The 24,880-nt window shown below is 37.4% G+C and overlaps 3 protein-coding genes across 3 annotated transcripts; all 3 read left to right on the top strand.

Annotated features, from left to right (window-relative positions):
• Positions 1-2,265: 2,265 nt before the first annotated feature.
• On the top strand, positions 2,266-6,200 carry LOC144448367 (proline-rich transmembrane protein 1-like). The gene is made up of 4 exons (XM_078138586.1): positions 2,266-2,387; positions 4,148-4,221; positions 4,797-4,940; positions 5,566-6,200. Exons 1-4 carry the CDS (start codon positions 2,366-2,368, stop codon positions 5,794-5,796), a joined length of 471 nt encoding a protein of 156 aa, XP_077994712.1. The 5' UTR covers positions 2,266-2,365; the 3' UTR covers positions 5,797-6,200.
• Positions 6,201-7,153: 953 nt separating this feature from the next.
• LOC144447917 (proline-rich transmembrane protein 1-like) lies at positions 7,154-11,370 on the top strand. The gene is made up of 4 exons (XM_078138014.1): positions 7,154-7,275; positions 7,958-8,019; positions 8,571-8,714; positions 10,909-11,370. The coding sequence occupies exons 1-4, from the start codon at positions 7,269-7,271 to the stop codon at positions 11,140-11,142; spliced, it is 447 nt and encodes a 148-aa protein (XP_077994140.1). The 5' UTR covers positions 7,154-7,268; the 3' UTR covers positions 11,143-11,370.
• A 3,586-nt stretch (positions 11,371-14,956) lies between these two features.
• On the top strand, positions 14,957-18,784 carry LOC144448481 (uncharacterized). The gene is made up of 2 exons (XM_078138745.1): positions 14,957-15,052; positions 16,737-18,784. The coding sequence occupies exons 1-2, from the start codon at positions 14,973-14,975 to the stop codon at positions 18,406-18,408; spliced, it is 1,752 nt and encodes a 583-aa protein (XP_077994871.1). The 5' UTR covers positions 14,957-14,972; the 3' UTR covers positions 18,409-18,784.
• Positions 18,785-24,880: the final 6,096 nt, after the last annotated feature.

Genomic DNA, 24,880 nt, shown 5'->3' on the forward strand with positions numbered 1-24,880 from the left:
AAAGCGCTAAATAAAAACTAATTTTAACTTCATTTTAAAACTACAATCTTTGAAATGTACGTGACTTTATATTTAGCAATTTGGTATGTGGTACTCTGAATTTAGTACCACTTTGACAGTTTATCCAACATTGTTATATGGAATGACTTCGGATTTTGTTGTACTTTCTGACAGTTTACTCAAACTTTTAAACATTTAGCTCAATAAAGGTTGGTCATTGAATTATGTTGGCCTCCATGTTCGTTTTCAATTTATGTAGGCTGGGAGTGAAATAATGACTGAATCTTTCAGACTAGTAAGTGGTTACATGAGTGAACCAATGACTGAATCTTTCAGACTAGTAAGTGGTTACATGAGTGAACTAATGACTGAATCTTTCAGACGAGTAAGTGGTTACATGAGTGGACCAATGACTGAATCTTTCAGACTAGTGAGTGGTTACATGAGTGAACTAATGACTGAATCTTTCAGACGAGTAAGTGGTTACATGAGTGGACCAATGATTGGATCTTTCAGACTAGTGAGTGGTTACATAAGTGGACCAATGATTGGATCTTTCAGACTAGTGAGTGGTTACATGAGTGAACTAATGACTGGATCTTTCAGACTAGTGAGTGGTTACATGAGTTGACTTTTGACCGCATATTATTTTTTTGTACAACTTACCGATTTGGAATTTTACCGACACTTTTCTAGAACGTAGTTTCCAAGTTGATGATTTTTCGAGAAATGTTTGACTCCTATTTTCTGGCTGGCTGGAGACATTAGGCCCTTAAGCTCTGACTAAAAAGTAAACGTTCACCTTTCGTTTTTTAAATTTTTTGTAGCATTTGTGCTTGTGTGATTTTGATCTACCAGGATACCTCCATGATCATACAGATCTTCCAATAGCATTAAGTTTTCCTTCAATACAGACGTTATTTGATCACTATACGAAATTCTAAAACAGTTTCCCTAAACCTAAATAATTACTTTTGAACTTGATGATAAAAATATACAAAATAGTACACAAAGTCATATTTTGACTTCGACTAAACACCTTGGCAACTACACGACTGAAACTGACTGAAAAATAGTGTACTGAAAGACTGACTACAGGTCAGTGGCAGTTTAATATATGCCAAAAGATAGGTTAAAGTGGCCATTAGGAGTTTTTTGATAAATAATTCAATCAAGGCTTCCTACTTGAAATATACACGTGAAACAACATCGATTTGGCAAAGTCTGTATTTGTAACTCAAAAAAGGTATAAAAATGTGTAAAAAGTTTGTTATTGTACGTACAAAGATTTTACACATTTATTAATATTTTGCCATTTATTGAGTTACATACTTGGCCCGGTGTATGTTGTTAGGCCTTAAGACTTGAACTTAAACATATATAATAATGATCCGCATTAGTCAAGAATATGACTAACCTCGGGCCGCCTGGTGAGTGGCAGTGCGGCGTACTTGTACTATTAGTTTTACTGTTCGCAATGTTCTCTGTGGCAGTATTACCACGTCACGTGTTTAAAGGGTGAAAGTGCAACAGAGAACACACTAAGCTTGAGTGCAAATATCCCCGCATACCCACACTGGCACTTAACGTGGGGTTACCATGTGCACTCCATGGACTGATCACGAGCGCTCATTTGCATGTATTACGTGTATGCAAGAATATCTTTGATATTGTACAGCTGATCATATACCACTGGTATATACGCTGCCACCGATATGCATTAATCACTAGTACACATGTAACAATGTTGACTCCGGACATATCTTCTAAACTTATGTGATCAGAAATAGCTGCTAAGATCAGAGTAAAGGTAATAAACATACGATAGAAATGCACATAAATTTTGTGTCGATGTACGTAAATTTTAAGGAGGGTGGAAAACAAGGTCTAGATGACCTTGGATGATGATGATGGTGGTGGTGGTGGTGGTGGTGGTGGTGGTGGTGGTGGTGGTGACAACGATTTGGTGGTGATTGTTGTTATGGTGGTTTATTCGTGTACCATAATATACTCCTGTGTATTGTTAAGAACAGCATTTCAATTGAATTCTTCCACGCCCACTAGTACTACAGTCTGTAAATGACGTGTATATCTAAATTTAGATACCTCTTGTATTCCCTTTGTTCTCTGACCAATGAGTTCTACCTGTACTCTTTACATATGGTCACCTTTAAACATGTATGAAAGAAATCAAAGAATTAGTCACATGACTAGCGTTCCTTATATGGCCTTGTAACGTCATTATATTGTTGTAAATATTTGGCCCCACTTGGTACCCGGGCCGCCACACAGACGACGTCTTCGACTTCAAGACAGTCGATTCACTTTTGAAACCTCCAAGAGAAATCAACGTAAACTTGACGAGATGACGGGTAGAACTGGGACAGGTAAGTAACACTTTCTTGGGAAATACTCAATAATGATGGCTATGGGGAATATGTTTATAGCAAGACGAAATATTAGGCTGTTTTTAGAGTTGTGCGGTGAAAAGCGTGTTGTCATACGCAGTTCTTATTTATAAGACATTCAAGCAACACTCGCGGTAACTGGGTCTCACAACGTCCGTCAAAATACACGACTAGACACGACGTTGGACATGAACAAAACGTCTAGTCAATGGTACATGTACATGTATTCATCGTCTCAGTTAGTAACTTAGTTTTAACTTTCGAACTTCGCTCATTTCTAACGTTAACATTGCTCTATTACACTCCTACTTACTGCTGGGATTGGTGTATACAAATGTATATCTCTATCTAGATTCAATTATGTATGACCTGTGTTGTCATCCACTGAGTGTACATATGAAATCATTGTTTAATGTTCATCTTTAAAACATTGGTGGTTAGACATTATTTAAAGACCACTGCACATTTCTGAAACTAATATATCAATATTTATGTACAAGTAATAATAAATCAGATGTAATGCTTATTATAGTGCTTGTTACAATGTACAAAATGGAATGGTAATTGGCTTCTAAGTATATCATATCTATGGGAATAGAACACATATTGTACACCATTAAATTCTGCAAACTCATGCACGAGACGTTGGCAAATTTATATGCAAATAAACTAAGTAAATAGGGTCATCCTGGAGGTCAAATCAGGACAATAAATCCATGACGTCAGTAGAACCTGGCACCAGGCACTGACTGTTTTCTCAACAATACCTCTTGCACGACATCTATTCAACCACACCGAATACTTTCTGTATTGTGTCTGGCAGACAGGTGAAAACTACTAAGGGTTTTTATACGTAGCACTCACGAACACATTCATTTGAATCGAGCTGATCCCTATTTTTTTTCTTAAAGATACAAGAAAGCCTTGGAATAAATCAAAATGTCCCTTCTAAAGCTTCTTATACTTAGCCATTGTTACAAACTGGGCTGCAGAGTATTAAATGGCTACTTGATATGGGTATTAAATGACTACTTGAAATATGCTATTTAACTACAGGTCCACTCACAACCTAGACATGCACCACTTCCTTGGGAGACTTTTAAGACTCATATTTTCCGAATGTTTTGAGTTTGTTATTCACTTAAAGAATTTCTAAAACTTTCTTTATTTTTCATATTTACTGGGTCTCTACACAAAATAAAGTTGTCTATAAATACCATTTTATACCATTTTATACGATCAATACGTTAACCAATTATGCAATCCAAATACAGCATTACAAATATGTTATCTTGTACAAAAACTCGCATCTCAATGAAATTTAGATGTAACTCCGTTGGAGAAAACATATCCATCCATCTTTAAATGGTCTATTGGCCATAGCACCACGACCACACCCAGAGAAATTGACGTAAATGATGAAAAACTACGTCAATAAATTGGCTTATTGATAATATTGTATTTAAGTACCATAATTTCTAACATGGTTGACATTGTTTTCCAAATTTCACCATCAAATACACAGAACATGTATCTAATTTCACTTAATATTAATCCTACACTGTGATTTTTATTACTGCGAGGACTTGACACTTTGAAGGGTGTATTCCCGAAAACACCAGTTGTTTCAATTTTATGACATTGAGGAAATTTTACCAGGATCAATATTTTATGATTCGTTTCATTTTTCATATTCTTCGCAAATATTAAAAAATCTTTAATATATATATATCTTTCAGAGAACAAAGTTTCGCCCGAAAAGAAGCCAGAAAAGGATGGACTACCACCCCCGTATGTTGTGAATGATACAATGGTAAGTTCATATATGTAAGACGTTATTAACTTGGCTAAGCAAATGACTGAATGCTTTAATAACTAAATGTGTAGCACTTCTGTTGACAATCATGTTTATTCGATTAAATGTTATACAGATATCAAATACCTTAATCACCCTGTGATCAAAAGGACAAATCAACAACCAAACTTTTCCAATACAAAATAAAATGTACAAACACGGTTACTTTAGGGGTACGGTGGACAAGGAGAATTCTTTCCGGAAATGAGAATGCTTGCTACAGAACATAGATGTTTTGAAACCAATTATGTTATTATTTAGAAGTAATGTCAAATGAACAAAATGCATTTGAGCTATACAAACCAGTATGTAGACCTCAGTTTGTAACACATATGAACTTAAAGCTCAGCTGTCAGTGGGAAGCGACTCAACATACAAACCAGTATGTAGACCTCAGTTTGTAACACATATGAACTTAAAGCTCAGCTGTCAGTGGGAAGCGACTCAACATACTAGTGTACTTTTTATCATAAAAGTTGAAAAGTCTCCTTAATCTATGACAAATTTATCAGTTTAACTTTTTTTGACAACAGGTGTCTATGCCCCCTGCCATCGTTGGTCCACGATCTATTGTGAGTCCACGTGATGTACCTCGGGATTACTTGGGATTCTCTCTCTTTACCGCCATCTTCTGTTTCTGGCCAGTTGGATTGGTAGCTGTCATCAAGTCACGTAATGTAAGTGTTACAACCTTTATTATTTGTGTTGTTGTTGTTGTTGTTGTTGTTGTTGTTGTTGTTGTTGTTGTTGTTGTTTCGTCGTGAATCATCCCATGTTGTCATGGTTCCCGTGCAAGATAAAAGGAAAACAGGGTCCCTTGTAGTCTTCAAACAATTTATTTGTCATATTTGAGGGTAATCTCAATCTGATTAAAATCCGATGTAGATGTCGGCTAATCGTTCATTGCTATTTTACCTTCGTTATTTTGCCTGAATTGAACTTCTTGGTACATGTTTACATTTTTTAGCCGGATTTTAATCAGATTGGGGTAATCTTAAACACGTGCGAAATTACTGGACTATAAGCTTACGGCTAATATGAATCTGAGCATAAATTGATCGCCAAAACTTTGCTTCAGGGTAACCATGGTGATAATGACTATATATAAGTAACAAACAAGCACTGTTACAGTTCGTATATGTATGTATGTATGTATGTATGTATGTATGTATGTATGTATGTACTTACTGGTGGTGGTGGTTGTTGTTGTTGTTGTTGTTGCTGTTGTTGTTGTTGTTGTTGTTGTTGCTGCTGTTGCTTTTTTGTTATTTTTCCTAATGCATGTTTTGTGATCTATTTTAGGTACACCGTGATGTATGGAGAGGTGACATGTCTGCCTCACACCACTCTTCATTGTGGGCCAAACGTCTGTCCATCATAAGTCTGGTTCTTGGTCTCATCTGCTGGGGACTAATCATTGCCTGGAAGCTGCGATGGTTATGGTGTGATAAGAGTTTTGGAGGTGATCACCGTGAGGGACATCATCATGGACGTCATCATGATGATGATGATGATGATGACGACTGGCACTAAACACGGACCGGCGCGACTCCCGCACGTGCGGTGGCATTCGCAATACCGTTGTCCAATGAAACCCTAGCAAATCACTTATAAATTCATTCACACTTTGCTTTGTGTTCATTTTTGTAATCGGTTCACATTATATACAACACTTACTAGTTTTTACTTTTCAGTTCACCTCAATAATCATTATACTATATTTACAATCAAAAATGATTATACATTTACAAGGAACAAACTGATGAGTTTTTGGAGTTTATGTTTTGTTGTTCAAGAAACGAAAAGTACGTGAACAAATTAGACTCTTTTCTTTGGTTATACACTTTGTTTTCATTGTATAAGTGTGTGACTACATCTATTGTATAAGTGTGTGACTACATCTATTGCAAATAAATAAAATGTTTTCTAAATCAAAAGTCTTGTATATTATTGTCAGAGTCGTAAATACAGGCTCTGTTTACAGTTTTAAACACCTCAACAAACTTGGCAATTCGAATGAGTCTTTCGGTATAAATTATAGCATTTTAGCATTTAGCAGACAGACAGACAGACAGACGGGCAGACAGAGGGAGATACACTTTCCCTGTATGGTTATAAAATTGATGTAAAGTCAGTCAATTGGATACATGACTTGATTTATCTCTTCCGAAGTCTAAATTTCCTTGAATAATGATTGATTGACTGGTTGGTTGGTCGGTCAGTTGGTTGGTTGGTTGGTTGGTTGGTTGGTTGGTTGGTTGGTTGGTTGGTTGGTTGATTGATTGATTGATTGATTGATTGATTGATTGATTGATTGATTGATTGATTGATTGATTGATTGATTGATTGATTTGATTGATTGATTGATTGATTGATTGATTGATTGATTGATTGATTGATTGATTGATTGATTTAATGAATATATGTAGTGTGTATATGGACGCAAAATGAATAACATTGAATATCCAGACTTACACCATGCATTATTAAATAGACGTGGATTAGTTCCTGATATGGTTCAGTGCTAATGAACAAAGACTCCATCTGTTCAATTAAAGGAAGCAGAAGATGGTAAATTACTCTGGAAGCCAATCAATAAATTTATGACCTCATTTACTAGCTGTTGCACTGTCAAAGTCTGCATTTTTTCAATCGACACAGCACCCCTTTCCCGACGAGTATGACATAATCGGTCTAATTTTAGGGACGTCTTTCATTCAATTCGTCACGTGACAAGTAATGTATTAAATTTGACAGATAATCACCAATACGTCTATAATATTATATTGTACATATTGTAGACATGAAAGAAAACAAAGAACCGATCACGTGACTGGCCCGCTCTCCTTATATGGCCTAAATACGTCACTATATTGTTATGAATAAATTAGCTTGACTTTGTACTGAAACCGTGCGTCAGCTACGATTAACGACTGTTCCAACAATAAGAAAGTGTGTTTTTACAAAAGACGTCTTCGTTTTCGTTTGGAAGCTAACGTGACAAAATGAACGGTAGGTGGGCTAAACCATAGACAGTGACTGTCTATGGCTAAAACTGTTTTGACAGAGCATATTACAACAAAGATGTGTTTGTGAGCATGTATATGGTAAGACGAAATATTGGACACTTTTCAGACTTGCAAGATGCAGTGCACTATGGGAAACTGATGGCATACGTAGACTAAGTTCTAAATTTATATAAATATCATTATTGAAATAACACTCACGGTTAGTGCAAAATAGAGATGACGCCGAACAAAAGCCTATGGTATATCAAATTTAGTTCTCATTTTCTATCGTACATTTCCAAATGTGAACTTTGACCATAACTACCATTGAGAAAGAGAGAGAGAGAGAGAGAGAGAGAGAGAGAGAGAGAGAGAGAGAGAGAGAGAGAGAGAGAGAGAGAGAGAGAGAGAGAGAGAGAGAGAGAGAGAGGGGGGGAGACAGACAGACAGACAGACAGACAGACAGACAGACAGATTTTGACGGGCTTACTGTCCCTGCTTTAATTAACTCACGCATAATCGCACCGTGAATGAATATTCGTAATTTACTTTCAAAAATAATGTTGATGAGAGAAGAGAAAATATTTATTTATCAGGTAATCTCTGTAAATTTGGCAAACTGTGGCAAAAAACGTGTCCCGTATAAATGTTTAAAAATGACACATTTCATTATGTATAATTTTCAGAGAACAGAGTTTCACCCCACAAGGACGGACTACCTCCCCCGTATGTGTTCCCTGACACAGAGGTAAGTACGTATATAACGTAATAATCCCCTCAGAAATATCAGGGTTTTAGGTTGTGCGACAACTCAGTTTATAATGAAATTCTTTCAAAAACTTAAGGAAAAAGTTCAGACATGCTTATATCTGCTTTAACACACTTTTATTGATTACTTCTATGAACTTAGATAAGATAATGTAGCACTTATTATTATTATTATTTTTATTATTATTATTATTATTTATTTCGCGCTACACATGCGTCTCAGCGCGTTGTACAGACTGAAGTTTAAAAAATTGCAATAAAGTAAAGAAAATAACAGCACACAAAAAGGGACTAAGTGTAAAACTGACCGACTGAAATATTTTATTTTACTCATCAAATTTGAAAAGTTGTAAAGTTCTAATTCATTTGAAGTGTGTTCAGTCATTTGGGGGATTTTCTGCAATAGGTTTATTAGAAAGATTTGTTGATGAAATTACGAACAGTCTAATCTCCTTTTTTTGACATTGTATATAAATGCAAATATACCATATTTATGAAAACAATCTTTATTGATATTTTTTTATTTTATAGGTGTCCATGCCTCCACCAATTCTTGGTCCACGATCAATTGTGCATCATTCTGATTTACCTCGGGATTACTTAGGGTTCGCTCTGTGTACCGCCGTCTTCTGTTTCTGGCCTGTTGGATTGTTTGCAGTCATCAAATCACGTAATGTAAGTCTAAAAATCCGTAATCTCTATACTGCTATAATTGTTGCTGCTGATATTGCTGCCATTAAGCAAGACTATTCTAGCCTTTCGTTTAAATCAAATTTTTCCTGTGTTATTTCACTGATTTATTTTCATATACGTTTGGTGCATAACAAAGAAGATTCGGTACATAAGTTTAACTTAGTATATAATTTGTTTCAACTGTTTCAAACACACTCGAAATTTAACCAAGGCAATTTTTGCAATGCATGTTAATTAAACACGTACTACCAACCTTTATCTAATACTCACAATATTTACTTTAGTGACAAAAGAAAGTCCCCCTTGTAAATGTACACATTCGCCGTCTCTTCCTTCTTAGTAGCTAGATGGCGAATGTTATATATAGGGGATCGAAGTTTGGCTGAGCAGTTATCACGCTATGTGTACTCCTAGAGACTTAGCAATCATCACTCTATGTGTACTCATAGACTTAGAAATCATCACCCTATGTGTACTCATATAGACTTAGCAATCATCACCCTATGTGTACTTATAGACTTAGCAATCATCACCCTATGTGTACTCATACAGACTTAGCAATCATCACCCTATGTGTACTCATAGACTTAGCAATCATCACCCTATGTGTACTCATAGACTTAGCAATCATCACCCTATGTGTACTCATACAGACTTAGCAATCATCACCCTATGTGTACTCATACAGACTTAGCAATCATCACCCTATGTGTACTCATACAGACTTAGCAATCATCACCCTATGTGTACTCATACAGACTTAGCAATCATCACCCTATGTGTACTCATATAGACTTAGCAATCATCACCCTATGTGCACTCATAGACTTAGCAATCATCACCCTATGTGTACTCATATAGACTTAGCAATCATCACCCTATGTGTACTCATACAGACTTAGCAATCATCACCCTATGTGTACTCATATAGACTTAGCAATCATCACCCTATGTGTACTCATACAGACTTAGCAATCATCACCCTATGTGTACTCCTAGAGACTTAGCAATCATCACCCTATGTGTACTCATACAGACTTAGCAATCATCACCCTATGTGTACTCATATAGACTTAGCAATCATCACCCTATGTGTACTCATAGACTTAGCAATCATCACCCTATATGTACTCCTAGAGACTTAGCCATCATCACCCTATGTGTACTCATACAGACTTAGCAATCATCACCCTATAGCTATGTGTACTCCTAGAGACTTAGCAATCATCACCCTATGTGTACTCCTAGAGACTTAGCAATCATCACCCTATGTGTACTCATACAGACTTAGCAATCATCACCCTATGTGTACTCCTAGAGACTTAGCAATCATCACCCTATGTGTACTCATACAGACTTAGCAATCATCACCCTATGTGTACTCATATAGACTTAGCAATCATCACCCTATGTGTACTCATACAGACTTAACAATCATCACCCTATGTGTACTCATAGACTTAGCAATCATCACCCTATGTGTACTCATAGACTTAGCAATCATCACCCTATGTGTACTCATACAGACTTAGCAATCATCACCCTATGTGTACTCATACAGACTTAGCAATCATCACCCTATGTGTACTCATATAGACTTAGCAATCATCACCCTATGTGTACTCATACAGACTTAGCAATCATCACCCTATGTGTACTCATACAGACTTAGCAATCATCACCCTATGTGTACTCATATAGACTTAGCAATCATCACCCTATGTGTACTCATACTCATACTCATCATTATTGAACATAAAATAGTCACAAATATGTGTACATTCGCGCACATTCTTCTACTGTGCCCTGTGACAAAAGATGGTAACACTACATATCCACGAGTGACAGGGAGTGGAGTACATGTACATGTTCGATATATTTTGCAAGCAACATAAACTAATAGAATATTACATTTTACATTGAGAGCATCGTTTGAAGTCCAAAGTCCCTTCTCGTCTTTCGTAGATTCAGGACTTTTTGAATAGAAATGCATTTTCATTTGCTGCGATTCGCACAAGTTTATTTTGATTTATATTGATTGTGAAAATATACAAAGTGACAATCTTTGACAAAGAATATTCTTTCACATTTTATTCTACAATTATTTATGACTATTTAGCTTTTTCTGGATAATTTCTACTACTTAATTCTATTTGTGTTTGTAATTTATTCATAGGTACGCCATTGCATTTGGCGAGGTGACATAGCTGCCGCACACCACGCTTCACTGTGGGCTAAACGTCTGACCATCATAACCTTGGTTGTTGGTCTCATCCTATGGGGAATATACATCACTTGGGAACTCAAACTCCGATGGTTATGGCGGGATAGTGTGGCCGACGATGACAATCGTGACGATCATGATGGCAGTGGTGGTTATCATGGTGACGATGATGACGGGGGTCATTAATTAGCGAAAATTGTCATTATGCATTCTAGTTACTATCAGCTGATAGAAACATCATGAATGCACTCGTATTATACCAGTGTAATTCAGCATTCCGACGCATGTGCAATTTACAATGTACTGTTATATTGATGTATATTATTTCTATACTATTATATTATTTCTACACTATTATATTATTTCTACACTATTATATTATTTCTACACTATTTCTACACTATTATAATATTTATATGCTATTATATCCTATGATATCTTCATCTTATGTGACATACACTAGCAGTAGCCATCGTTAGTAGAGATGATGTTGTTGTTTGAATACCAAGTTACATAATTATATATAATTTACACATATATGTTCTGAGTTCTGATACTATTTACGAACTGGAAGAGGGTGGGCAGGGGGTTTTGGTGTGCAGTACAGTTTATCAATAAAAAGTGTAACTTACGATTTATGAAAACATTAATCCTCCATTTACATTTATGTAAAAAATAGCTTGTTTTTCAAACCATTTACAATGTTTCAAACAATTCATTACATAGTGTCAAATCAATTTGTCATTTTCCAAACAGTTACCTAGCCTAGTACTGATGACATCATTATAGATACAATAGTACAATATATTTGGACATTGATCAAATTTACATGTCGATAGGCAATTAATTATAGAAATTACACCATTGTGATCAGCAGGATAACAGCACCTTAAAAACATGGGTAAGTTAAGGGGACCATTTTTTGTAAAACATAGTAATTAAGCTGTAGATATCATAGGATATAATAGTATATAAATATTATAATAGTGTAGAAATAGTGTAGAAATAATATAATAGTGTAGAAATAATATAATAGTGTAGAAATAATATAAAATATTTACTACAGACGTATATCACAACTTTTTATCAGTTTGCAATACTGTTTAATTTGTAATATTTGTGTAACGTAGCATGTCTTTATGATTACACGTCTTGTTTAATTCCTATATGATGTAAATAGTTGATACATTCAATTAAAAAGGTAACACTACAACAGTTACGCTATTCCAGCAGCTCAAAGCTTCGATTGAGTACATTTCGTGTTTTCGCCTTTCTTCCTATTATCTCAGTAGTGAACCCACCAAAAGAGTTGTCGGTGGCCGAATAGTTAAACAAGTTGCCTCTTACCACTGCGGTCGGGATTCGATATCTAAGGGGTTGATTAAAATTACCACGCTGTAAGTAAGAAGAGTGTCATTCAGTTTGACTCTACTGAACAGCGCATGTATACATACATACATACATACATACATGCATGCATGCATGCATGCATGCATGCACGCACGCACGCACGCACGCACGCACGCACACACACACACACACACACTTACATACATACATACATACATACATACATACATACATACATACATACATACAGACAGACAGACAGACAGACAGACAGACAGACAGACAGACAGACAGACAGACAGACAGACAGACAGACAGACAGACAGTGAGGTGTATTGTGATGAAGTGCGAGGGTAATTGGAAAGGAGAGATGACATTAACTTGTTTCATTATTCATCGTCACTGCAAACCCATGGAGAGACGTTTATTCTAGCTACTTGAATAAGTTGGGACAACGTCTTTTCTTCTGTCATTTTTATTCAGTTAACAATAGAAAACACAGTGTACAAAGACATAACACCAGTATGGTCAACGTTGCCTTGACAACACATAGTAAATAACAAATAAATAAAGCATGTGTTTATTTAGGTCAATCAACGCGCTCTGTCATGTGACGTGAATATTAAATTTTTCTAATTACTTTGCCCAGTGTATTCAATACTATAAAGCGTTGTATCTAATAGTGCATGTCGAACACCGTAACCTACAATATTGCATCAATTCCACATTTACAAAGTCGTTACATGTATTAAAGTTGAATACATTTAAACTACGTAAGGACGTACTGTTAAGTCTCAAATGAGGGTATACATTTTCAGTGACTACGGTACATAGGATGACTCCAGCAAATATTTGATGTCTAGATGACACTAAGCAGCTTAAGAAGAATTCTTAACGTAAAAGGGGTCGGCTCACTCACCCCTCACACTCTAAATGTCCCCCTCCCCTCAATATCACTATATTATGACCCCAAGCTGAGTCTAAAATGGGAGGTGTAATTTCTGCTTATAATCGGTCTCAAATGGGGTCTGGGGTTATTATTGAGGATCAGTGAGAACCTCACCCCCCCCCCCACCCTCCCTCTCCAAAACGAAGAGAAAGTGGTAAGTACACCCAATCCCTGTGTAGTGTATTGATTCAGACGACGAACAGACATTGGGTATATAGATAATTTTCCAACATTTGAATTTCAAGTGAATGTTGCAACACACATGAAACAGTCAAGATAATCGTCACTGGCGTCTCACAATGTTTGTAGCCGTGATCATTCTACTAAAGGTTGTTTATTTGTGCACTACGTTGCACTGGTTCTGATGGGTGTTACGCTATAGTTGACACTATGTATAGCCCAGTGTTGCACTGGTTCTGAGTGATAGGTGTAACTCTATATCTACGTAAAGCACAGTGTTGACACTGTGTTAGGTTAACAACTTTCTTTGACATTTTGCCAACCCAACTAAGGGAGTGATCAGTTTCTACGACGGGAGTGGGCCGTTTGCTATTTCGTTGTTCTGAAATAGACTGATCCCACTCTCTGTGAGGTGAGCCCTTCTCGAAACAAACTAACCCCTTCAACATATTTCAATGTCGAAAATAAGACAACCCCCTCCCCTTGATCCGCTTTGTACAGGTGAAGACCCCCTTCTTTGACCAATAAATTAAGGTAAACCCCTCCCTCTGAATGGTATTTGAATTACTGTAACAGAAACCTAACACAGTCTAGTCCCTATACGGTATCGTTAAGATTTACACCTCATGGTAGACCACGCTAGCATCCAGACTATAGAAGTTGTGGCGAGAGAGCGCTTAAAAATAGGAGATTAAAACATCATTGGATGCATAATGTGGCTGCCTTTATACTTAATTCTATGTATCCCATGACCCGATCGACCCTTTATATATATTCCGTCATTCTCTCAAATTGTTTTTAAAATAGACGCCCTTTACGGCAGGATTAAAAATAATCACAACGTCACAGATAGTCAGATACAACCCAGCCCCACGACCGTAGATCTGAGTGAAATAGCTGGTGGGTGGATGGAGGGGTCGGGTGGCGGGCGGGCGAGCGAGTGAAGTCAGGAGGGAGGGTGGGACGGAGTGGGAAGAGAGAGAATGAGTCTCGAAGAGTTACATCAACACATATTCAAGGACTGAGTCAATGAATGAATGAATGAATGAATGAATGAATGAATGAATGAATGAATGAATGAATGAATGAATGAATGAATGAATGAATGCAAATATATATGAATGAACGAATAAATGAATGAACAAATGAATGAATGAATGAATGAGAAAGTGAGTGAGTGAGTGAGTGAGTGAGTGAGTGAGTGAGTGAGTGAGTGAGTGAGTGAGTGAGTGAGTGAGTGAGTGAGTGAGTGAGTGAGTGAGTGAGTGAGTGAGTGAGTGAGTGAGTGAATTATAACTACATTGTATAAATTTGTTTTTTAATATAAACATCATCGCTAAGATTATATCTGGATTTGAATGATACACTTGTATACATAGTTGTACCGATGTGAGAGATACAATACTGTTTTGTCATCTACTATCAGTTCACCCATAGACCCTCCACCACTTGGTGTAGAGACTATGGTTCACCACACTATCGTAAAAGTTCAAGGTTCAAAGATCATGTGATCCAAATACACTGCATAGCTGTCATCATGGATCCAGCAAACGGAGTTTTTATTGTCACTCTGCTTGTTTTCCAGGCAGTTCTGTTTTCAGTCAGTATAAATCAAAGGTGAGTGAATATTTCAAAATGACAAGGTATCATATATCATGTTATTTTGTATCGTTGTTTCACTGTCGGTTGTCACATTTTCCAAAATCGATTCGGCCTTGAGATATCGTGTTATGTTGTTTTTCCATGGACCTTATGAACTAAGAAAATTGAAGGAAGAAGTTCAGCAGATATGTAATATATATATATACATGTGGGTGTCTACATGTGGGTGTCTGTTCTCAAAGAGTTGGTATGTTAGGCTGGTATAACGTTAAACCTCTCAAATCATAATAATAATAATACCATAATGTTTCATGGTATTTCAAATCATTCCTGTTTTTCATGGACGTTGGTGCTATTGTTTGTGAATGGTCCTTTTAAAAAGTGACTTCTTCGTGGATTTTTTTATTTGTTTGTTTGTTTGTTTTTCGTGTATGTGTGTGTTAATATAAATTAATGTAAATAGGTCTGAAGCCTACTTTTTTCTGAATTATATGTTTCCACATGAATCACTTTTTACATTGCTGTGCAGTACTTCTCGACTCACTTGATCCAAAACTATTAGCAGAAGTGTTGTAACAGTGTGTAACAAGGAGTATTTATAAAAGTTATAATAATACTGTTGGACTTTGGTACTTAGCTGACAGAGAAATAATACTGTCACATGCTAGTCGTGTGCTGTACACTGTGTAGATATAATCGACGTCCCTGAAACTAAGCCCTTAGAACAACGATACAGAGCGGTGAATGAAAAGCATGTGACTACATTCATAGAGGATTAGTAAGTCTCAAGGTACGATACAAGCCAAGTCAAAACTAATCAATTACTTGTTTACTAGTCTGGACAGGAAGTAATAAATTACTTGTTTACTAGTGTCTACTTTGGGGACTGGACAGAAAGTACAAGGGGGGGGGGGTGCATGGTGTTTTAGGGGTGGATCACCGATTTTTATGCAATGATATTTTCATAGTTGAATAAAAATGACATATCGGAAAGATAAGATTTAACTTGAAAATCTTCATGATCTCACAACAGAAGTGATGTGTGAAAATCAATTCAAAACATGTCTTTCTTTTACACCTTCCCTCTCATACTTCTATCAGCTGTCATGTGTCGAATGTTTCATATCCCAACTATCATCTCCCATTTCACTATCATCATCATCTTCTCCAGAACGAGCAGTCTACTTGGTCTTATCTTTAGTGTATAGCATCATCTAAGTGATGTCTCTCAAGTTTGCTAAATGCATTGCAATGGGTTGACCACTATGGCGGCCATATTGGATTTTACGAAAATTTAAAAAATGATAACTTCTCCAAAAGCACTGCACTGATTGACTTGCATTTTGGCAAATAGAATCAACTACTTGACTACTTTAAAGTTTGTAAACGAGAAAAAATTCCAATGCATAGTTTCAGAGCAATCATTGATTTAAGAAATCCAGTGGTGGCCATATTGGATTTTCTCAAAATCATTTTAAAAATGTTCTTCTCTGAAATCAGTGTATAGATAACCTTAGAATTTGGCATGTAGAAGGAAGACTACTCCAACCTCAATACAGCACATCACTGCCTGCTGGGCAAACTGCTTGGAACCTGCAAACGTTGTTTGCAGCTTTAATTTTTAACTCTATTTCTGACCACTTGTCTGGTCTGTGCTCTTACAGTCTTCATTTAAGATATAACTTCTGCTATCTTTCAGGATTCAAAATGACATCACACCAGCTGTCGACAAATCATTACAAGGCCATCATGAAAACCACATTAGCATATCAATTGACAAACGAAGATGGATGACGTCACTTTATAACATCATAAAAAATAAAAATGTCTCTAATTTGATCATTCCTGGGACACATGATAGTGGAACTTTTGGCATCACATCTGACAACGGATATCTTGTTGATAAATCATTCAATGTATTCTACGATCTAGGATTACCGGAACTTCACCTATGGTCGCGCAGCCAGACGGGTAATTTTACAGCTCAGTTGGAGGCGGGTATGAGGTATCTAGACATGCGCATTGCAGCAATCACAAAAGGTGGCAACTTCGAATTCTACTGGTGGCATGGCCTTACAGGTGACAGAATCGAACCAGGACTTCAGGAAATTGCAAATTTCGCCAAAATTAACCCAGGTGAAATATTGATCCTTGAAATTCATAGCTTTGCTATACCAGGGAATTCACAAAGTAACACCCTTCCTATGACCCAGATGCAAAAGAAAAAAGTGAGTGATCTTATTTTCAAATATCTTGGTTCAGGTATCGTTCCCTCATCGTTAGGCAACAATCCTACAGTGCAGGACATCCTTGCATCCAAACGAAACATCATGGCATATGTAGATGATGATTACGTCATAGCCCAGCACCAAGAATGGTTCAGGAAAGATGTTGTCATCAATGGCTGGGTAGGGGAAAATAATCCCGAAGATGTTTTCAATAGTCGCTGTGAAATATTGAATAAGTTCCATACTCAATCATCCAATGATATTACAGTTTTATCCAGCTGTGTTACCCCTGATACGACGAACGTGATTGGTGGACTGTTCTTGGCGGGTATTGTCCCTAAGAACTTGAATGTCTATGCTCCTACTTTTGACCTTACGGAAGAATTAAGATCAAACAACAGTGTTGGTCTCAAAGTCTCTTCAATAGGGGGAGATTTAGCTAAACGCATGGGGTTTCAGGGCGTCGCTTATAATCTATTGGACATGACAAAGAAAACCAATTCATTGGGTATGAATGCCCGTGATCCTAAACGTTATTCATCTATTGGGTCTGTTCAGTTCGAAGGTTCTGATCACATGATACGATACTGGTTGGCGAGACCAAACAAGTATAAACCAAATATGATTGAAGTTGATGATTTTGTGAACAGTAATGTTGTCAGTCTCGCAATCCTTGCCAACTCGAACGAAATCCCACGTGAAGTCAGCATCAGTTTCCAAGGAAACACACGAGATGGTTACGTGAAAGCAGTACTTGATATCTTTTATACTGATGGGGATGAAGGCCTCCACTGTACTCCTGTCATGGTTGCATACACCATCAACTCAACTACAGGGGGCGTGCTTGTGAACATGTCCCGCTTAAAGGAACATACTTCGCTGAATCTGCGTGAAGGTCAATATCCTAAAGATGGCAACGTTACTCTATTTGTCAGCAGTTCTAACAGTAAACAATGGTATAAATTATACAGTGGTAATATCCAACAATGGATTACAACAAACCATGATGTGTATATACGGGGATCAGATCCATCACCAGGTCATGGGTCAGGCTTTGCTTACGTCAGCACCAAATATAATGACTTCGGCCCAACATGTTCCAAAGGTTTGAAGTCAGGTGTTCTTAATTATGTAGAATGGTAGTCATGGTGACTCCTTTACCTTTGATATCGAAATAATTATCAGGGTTAGATCTGCATATTATTCCAGTGATGTTGCATTCAAAATGGATTACAGCCCGTATCAAGTTACCAGTCACCTGTTCTGTTTGATAAAACTAATAATCTCTATTATGAAATAAAGCATTTAAATGTACTGCATCTAGACGCAGGTCTACATGCTGACACCAATGCTTTGACGTCGTGAGCTGCATATAATATCTTCATGGTACATTTCAAGATGATCGAAGACAATTACGACATCACTTGAAAAAAAACTTATTTTTTAGGAGATTTCCGTTTCAACTCATGTTAAAAGAACTACTGTCGCATAAATTAACAGTGTATTATATTACATTCTAGAGACGGATATCTACACTATCTACAGTTAAACACATCAATTATTTGTCGTCTTAGATAAAACTAGATGGGGATTAGATATAAGGAACAACAAATTAAAATGACTATGATTTAGTCAAATTGAATGGCAGGCAGGCAGGCATGCATGTGTGTGTGTGTGTGTGTGTGTGTGTGTGTGTGTGCGTGCGTGCGTGTATGTATGTATGTATGTATGTATGTATGTATGTATGTATGTATGTATGTATGCATGTATGTATGTATGTATGTATGTATGTATGTATGTATGTATGTATGTATGCATGTATGCATGTATGTATGTATGTATGTACCATGGAAGTGTACATAGATCACAGTCACTTTTGAGATAATCTATTCAAGGATGGTCATATATAATTATTCTTCATTTAGTAGCCCTCAAATGATACATAGTTAACTTTACAACTCACAACAGAATAAATAAAAACAACACACACACACACACACACACACACACACAAACTGAAAAAAGGGATGACACTCAATACCCAATGCTTCACATATAATAGTGCATTTTGAGGCAAAAGTTGAATGTTCCGTAATGGTAATCTAAATTGTTAAACAGTTCAGTATGAAGGGACTAATACGGATACTTTCTATTTCGGACACTACATGGAATGAACACTACAAATCACCACATCTCATCAGATTCCAGTTTCTATACATAGTAGGTATGACCACAGTGGGACCACAGTGGAAATAAGTTTTTAACTTTTCTGTGTTATCCCAGCACAATAACGTTTATGTTGTTTGTTGTAACTGTTTTCTGTATAACTATATACTGAATGTTTATTTTATTGTGCTGAAATAAATCAAATCAAAATCAAATCAAATCACTTAAAGTTCTCTCCATACGGTGATTTTATCCTATCTGCAATAGTACGTAATGCCACTATACCAATGTTACGGACACTGCGTAGCCAATGTTTATGTGACATCACGGAACTTTTATTAACCCCAGCTTTTTGAAGCCTTGAAATATTACCTTAAAGGCTTTGAATAGCTTACAAATTGCTTTAATAGAGCCCAATACTCCGGATCTACTAGGGGAAGACCTTCTAGGACTCCTTCACCCCCAGAGGTCATTCATGCAGTCAACCAACAATCGGATTAATTGCTAATTTTTGATGATACTGTCTCTTTAATAAAGATGTGAAACTATTTACAGGATAGTCTAAAAAAATACCAAAATTTTATGTGACGAAACAGAGGCACGGTGAATTAGACCATGGTTCAGGTAGACTGTAAAGATCAGCCCTTGGTGGCGCTCTTCTCATGCGGTTCCGGTGATATATTGTCCAGACCAAGGTTCAAAAAACTGTAAAATATGTCGTGTCGTTCACCTCTATCAAGCCACCTATTATAGTTATCAGCTGATAGCGTGGCAAAACACGTCGCGTATCTCAAAGACTAGTAAGGTAGGGCAAATCGTGACCTGGGCAAATATTGTTGGTGGGGGATGTTTACGATACCGTGTTTTAGTATTCTCTAACACGAAGTAGTTCAACGCCGAGGGCTAGGATAGGAAGTACTGTATATAAATTTTCCAAGTAGCTGCACTACGCTGATTGACATTGCGGTTACATTTCTGAGAATCGACGTTCTCAGTATTTAAACTTAAATGCCACAATCCATTTTATCAACAGCTCTTTCCTGTGTTATGGAAGACGTTTACTTAGAAGGTAATGAATTGGTCAATTTCTAACTTCCTTAAATTCGTTGACTGATTTAATTATAGCATTTGATACGGATGTTTTAACAGAAAGAGACCTTATAGTAGCAGCAGCAGCAGCAGCAGCAGTAGTAGTAGTAGTAGTAGTAGTAGTAGTAATAGTAGTAGTAGTAGTAGTAGTAGTAGTAGTAGTAGTTTTCAATTGAACTTTATTCGTCTTTGCCCTGATACATTGAAGTGCTAAATAAAATATTTACAAAGGAAATCAGCAGAGTACGAATGAAAGTATAAATTTAAAATCCAAATACATCGGTACGGTTAGACATGGAAAACGTTAAATGAGACTTGCGTGTTTGGCGAGAACAAAGTTATGTACATCAGTGTTCATCAGCGATACTATGCTTTCAAATGCATGAAGGGATTAGATTTCTATGTGTAGTTTTCCGCTTGATACGCGACAAATAGTGTTATTAATGCCCCACGTTGAAATAAATACATCAAGTTCTTGTCTCAGTTTATAGTGTTCGAATTCGATGAAAAGCCTTGTCCGAATTCTTGTTTTAAATATTGCGAGCGGGTCGGTCGGTGGTGTGTTACTGGTTCGGTTTCTTCTGGCGAGATGAATCGATAGTTTTGCTACCGATGTGATAAAGGTGAATAGATGTAGGGTTCTTTTGTTGGCGAAAGTGTTGTTTTTCTTGGCTGGTGGATTGATGATAAAACATGCCGCGTTCATCGGAGTGGTCCCGGTGTTCGTTGTAAGGTTTGATGCAATTTTGGTTACATAACTGAGCAAATGTTGGATGCGTTGACATTCCAGAAAAGCGTGGAAGAGAGAATCACTGGTTTCACAAAGTGGACAGTTTGAGTTGGGTCGAAATCCAGCATTATGGAGAAAAGTGCCTGTTGTGTAGGCTCCGTGGATAATTCGCCATTGCAGGTCTCCTTCTTTTTGTATTGTTGGTGGGTAGTAACAAGCCTTAAAGTTTGGTTTTGTTGAATCTGGTAAACTAAGAATGTCTCTCCAAACAGTGTCCAGTCTGATCGGTGATTTGTTGACATGTAGTACCATGATGAGGTATTTGTATATTGCTCCCTTTTCGAGTTTATAAAAGGCCAGATTAAGATCGACTGAGTGATGAAGTTCAAAAGTATAGTGCATATTTGCGTTGTTCTCGCTGGGTGTGTAGTTTACTAGGTTGTTTCGAATAATGTCTTTCAATTTCGGAGGTATTGATTGCTGGGCGGTTTTGATTGTGAGGTCGAGGACGCGTTCAGATCGGATGTTCACCCTGTCCTTAAGGTCATTTGAGGTGAACCAGCGACGGTGATGAATGTCAATGAGGTCTCCTATTGTTGTGATACCGGCGTCTACGAAGTGGGTCAGTGAGTAAGGCGTTGAACGAGTTGGATGTGGTAACAGTTGGTTGTAGAAGAGTGGTTCTTGCAGAATCTGCGTCATATTTTCGGGTTCCCCTTTTCTTATCTTGCTTGTTGTGTTCCAGCAGTGTAGCAGCTCGCCGTAGAAAACGGGTAAGTGGGTTGTTTGACAGTTGTTTCCAGTCGTAAGAAACAGCTGTTTTGTGTACTTTAGATTGTCCACTTTGCCGAGGAAATACTCCATAAACGAGAAACATGGATGAAGGTTGTCTTGGTATAGATACCTCTGGATATGACTAAGTCGTAGTGCGGTAAGGCGGGTTGCTAGGTTTACAAGTCCTTGGCCACCTTTATCGCAGGGAAGACATAAAGTTTCTAGCGGGATCCAATGTCGACCTTGCCACACAAAGCGAAGAAATAATGTTTGGAGGTAAGAAATGGTTGTTTTACTTGGAGTAGTACATGTCAGTCTGTGAATAAGTTTTGATGCGAAGATCTGGTTAATAATTAGAACCCTGTCACGATACGACATACCTGGTGCATACGATGTCCACTTTTTAATTTTATTTTCAATGGTGCATGTTAATTCGGTCCAGTTCTTTTGGGTGTATTTTTCGTCGTTGCCCTGATGTACGCCAAGAAGTTTAAGTCCGTTTGTGTTCCATTTTAAACCAAGGGGGTTGTCAGTTCGATGTCGCCAGCTCCCTGCCCATAATCCTTCCGATTTTTGGTAGTTTACTTTAGCGTTTGATGCTTGTTCATAGACAGACAGACATGTTTTCAGTTTAACGAAGTCTTCATCTTTGGTTTGAAATATTTCGACATCGTCGGCATATGCTGAGAGGTATGACGTGTGTCTTGGAATTGTGGGTATTTTTTGTCCTGTAATGCGGCTAGTATTTCTTATTTTGTGGAGGAGTGGTTCGAGGGAGATGATGTATAACTGTCCTGAGAGGGAGCACCCTTGTCTTACTCCGCGTTTAATGTTCAAAGGGGCAGTTAATGTGTCGTTTATGCGAATGAGGGACTGTATATCGGTGTACAATGTCTTGATGAAATTTATGAAACGTGTGCCAAAGCCAAATGATTCCAGGGTCTGTTGCAGGTAACCGTGATGAACTCTGTCGAATGCCTTTTCTTGATCAAGGGCAACGATTCCTAGTGAAGAATTAGTTTCATTTGCTAGGGATATACTGTCACGGAGTAGGTGAATATTGTCAAAAATTGTTCGTTGTGGAATGGAGCATGTTTGATCTTCGTGGATAATTGTTGATAGTACAGTACGGAGTCGAATGGAGAGGGTTTTTGCTAGAATCTTGTAATCGCTGCAAAGCAAACTTATTGGTCTCCAGTTTTTAACGTTCGAGTTATCTCCCGGTTTTGGGTGCAAACTTATGACCGCCTTTTTGCATGATAGTGGAAGTTGGCCTGTTTCCATGGATTTGATGAAGACGCTGTGTAGATCTTTGCCTATGAGTGGCCAGAATGTTTTGTAGAAATCATTAGGCAGTCCATCTATTCCTGGGGAGCGATCCGTTGATAATTGGGTGACTGCATATGTAAATTCTTCGTATGTAATTTCGTTGTCCAGGTATTTTCTATTGTCGTCATTAAGTTGTGGTAAATTATTTAGAATGATTTCCTGAGATGTGTTATCAACTGGTTCTGGCGTGTACAGTTTTTGATAAAAGTTGTAAATAATGTCACGAATTTCTTTAGGATCTTCGGTGATTGTATTATCTGTTCGTTTGAGATGTAGAATTGATCTCATTTTGCCTTTTTCTTTTTCGAGCGCGAAGAGGAAATTCTTATTCGATGACTGACTGTTGTTAAGGAAGGTGTGGCGGGAACGTACAGCTGCGCCCCTAGTTTCAATGTTTATGAGTTCAATTAGCAGTCTTTTCTTTTCATTGTATTCATTAATGAGTTCTTCATTGCTATTCATTGTTTTTTCAAGGTGTTGAATGTCTTGTTCTAACTCTGTTATTCGTAGTTTGCGATCACTGCGTTTAGATGCACAGTATTGTTGAGTGAGAAGTTTTATCTTTAATTTTCCAAGATCCCACCAAGTGCAAAGGTCTGTGTAATTGTCTTTTTGTTTTCTCCAATGTAGCCAAAAATGTGTGAGTATTTCGCGATAATTTTCATTAGTTAAGATTTCCGTGTTGAGACACCATAACGGACTGCGTTTACTTGTTTGCTTTTGTGATAGAGTCAGTTTGACGAGCGAGTGGTCGGAGAAGGCAAGTGAAGAGTTGTGGATATTTATTGATTTAGTCCGAGTTTTCATCCATTCGCTCATATAGATTCTGTCTAGACGTGCTTTTGTTCTGTTTCTGTGCCAAGTATAGTTTCGATCATTGTCATGGAAATCGCGCCAGGTGTCAATTAGTTTGTATTTGTTTATGATGTTGCTAAGGGAACGAACGGTATGGCGATCTGATTCAGAGCATTCTTGTCTATCTAGTTCTGGGTTCAAAGTGCAGTTAAAGTCACCTCCTAATATTATTGGATCTTCGTTTAAATTGGAAATTGTTGTATCGAGTTTGGCAAAACAGTGTAAGCGTTCCTTTGCATCGTTGTGGGCGTAAACGTTGATGATATGTATAGGTGTGTTGTTAACTTTAGCATGGATATGGAGTAGATGTCCTGGGATGGGTTCTGACGAGTGTATTTGTAGCAAACATCACTACTAGGACAGAAGTTAGATATACTGGGGTCAATTCAAACCAGAGTGAGAATTGGCAGTAATGAACTCTTTCATACAATGTTCGTGGTAAGAGACATGGTCAATCCTGTTATACTTGGTTGGGATTTCTTTCTGCAACATGGAGGACAGGTAGATACAGAGCATTGTATGTTATGGATTAATGGCCAGCCAGTCCCATTTTTGAGGAAAAGTCAGTTGGTTCCAGAGATATGCAGTGCTGTGGCAAATCAGACAGTTACAATACCACCACGTAGTGAGATGCCTGTAACTGTTCGCCTTCAATCTGCAACTATGGGAGAA

This window comes from Glandiceps talaboti, chromosome 17 (assembly GCF_964340395.1).
Source record: "Glandiceps talaboti chromosome 17, keGlaTala1.1, whole genome shotgun sequence".
In the NCBI taxonomy this organism is placed as follows: Eukaryota; Metazoa; Hemichordata; class Enteropneusta; family Spengelidae; genus Glandiceps; species Glandiceps talaboti.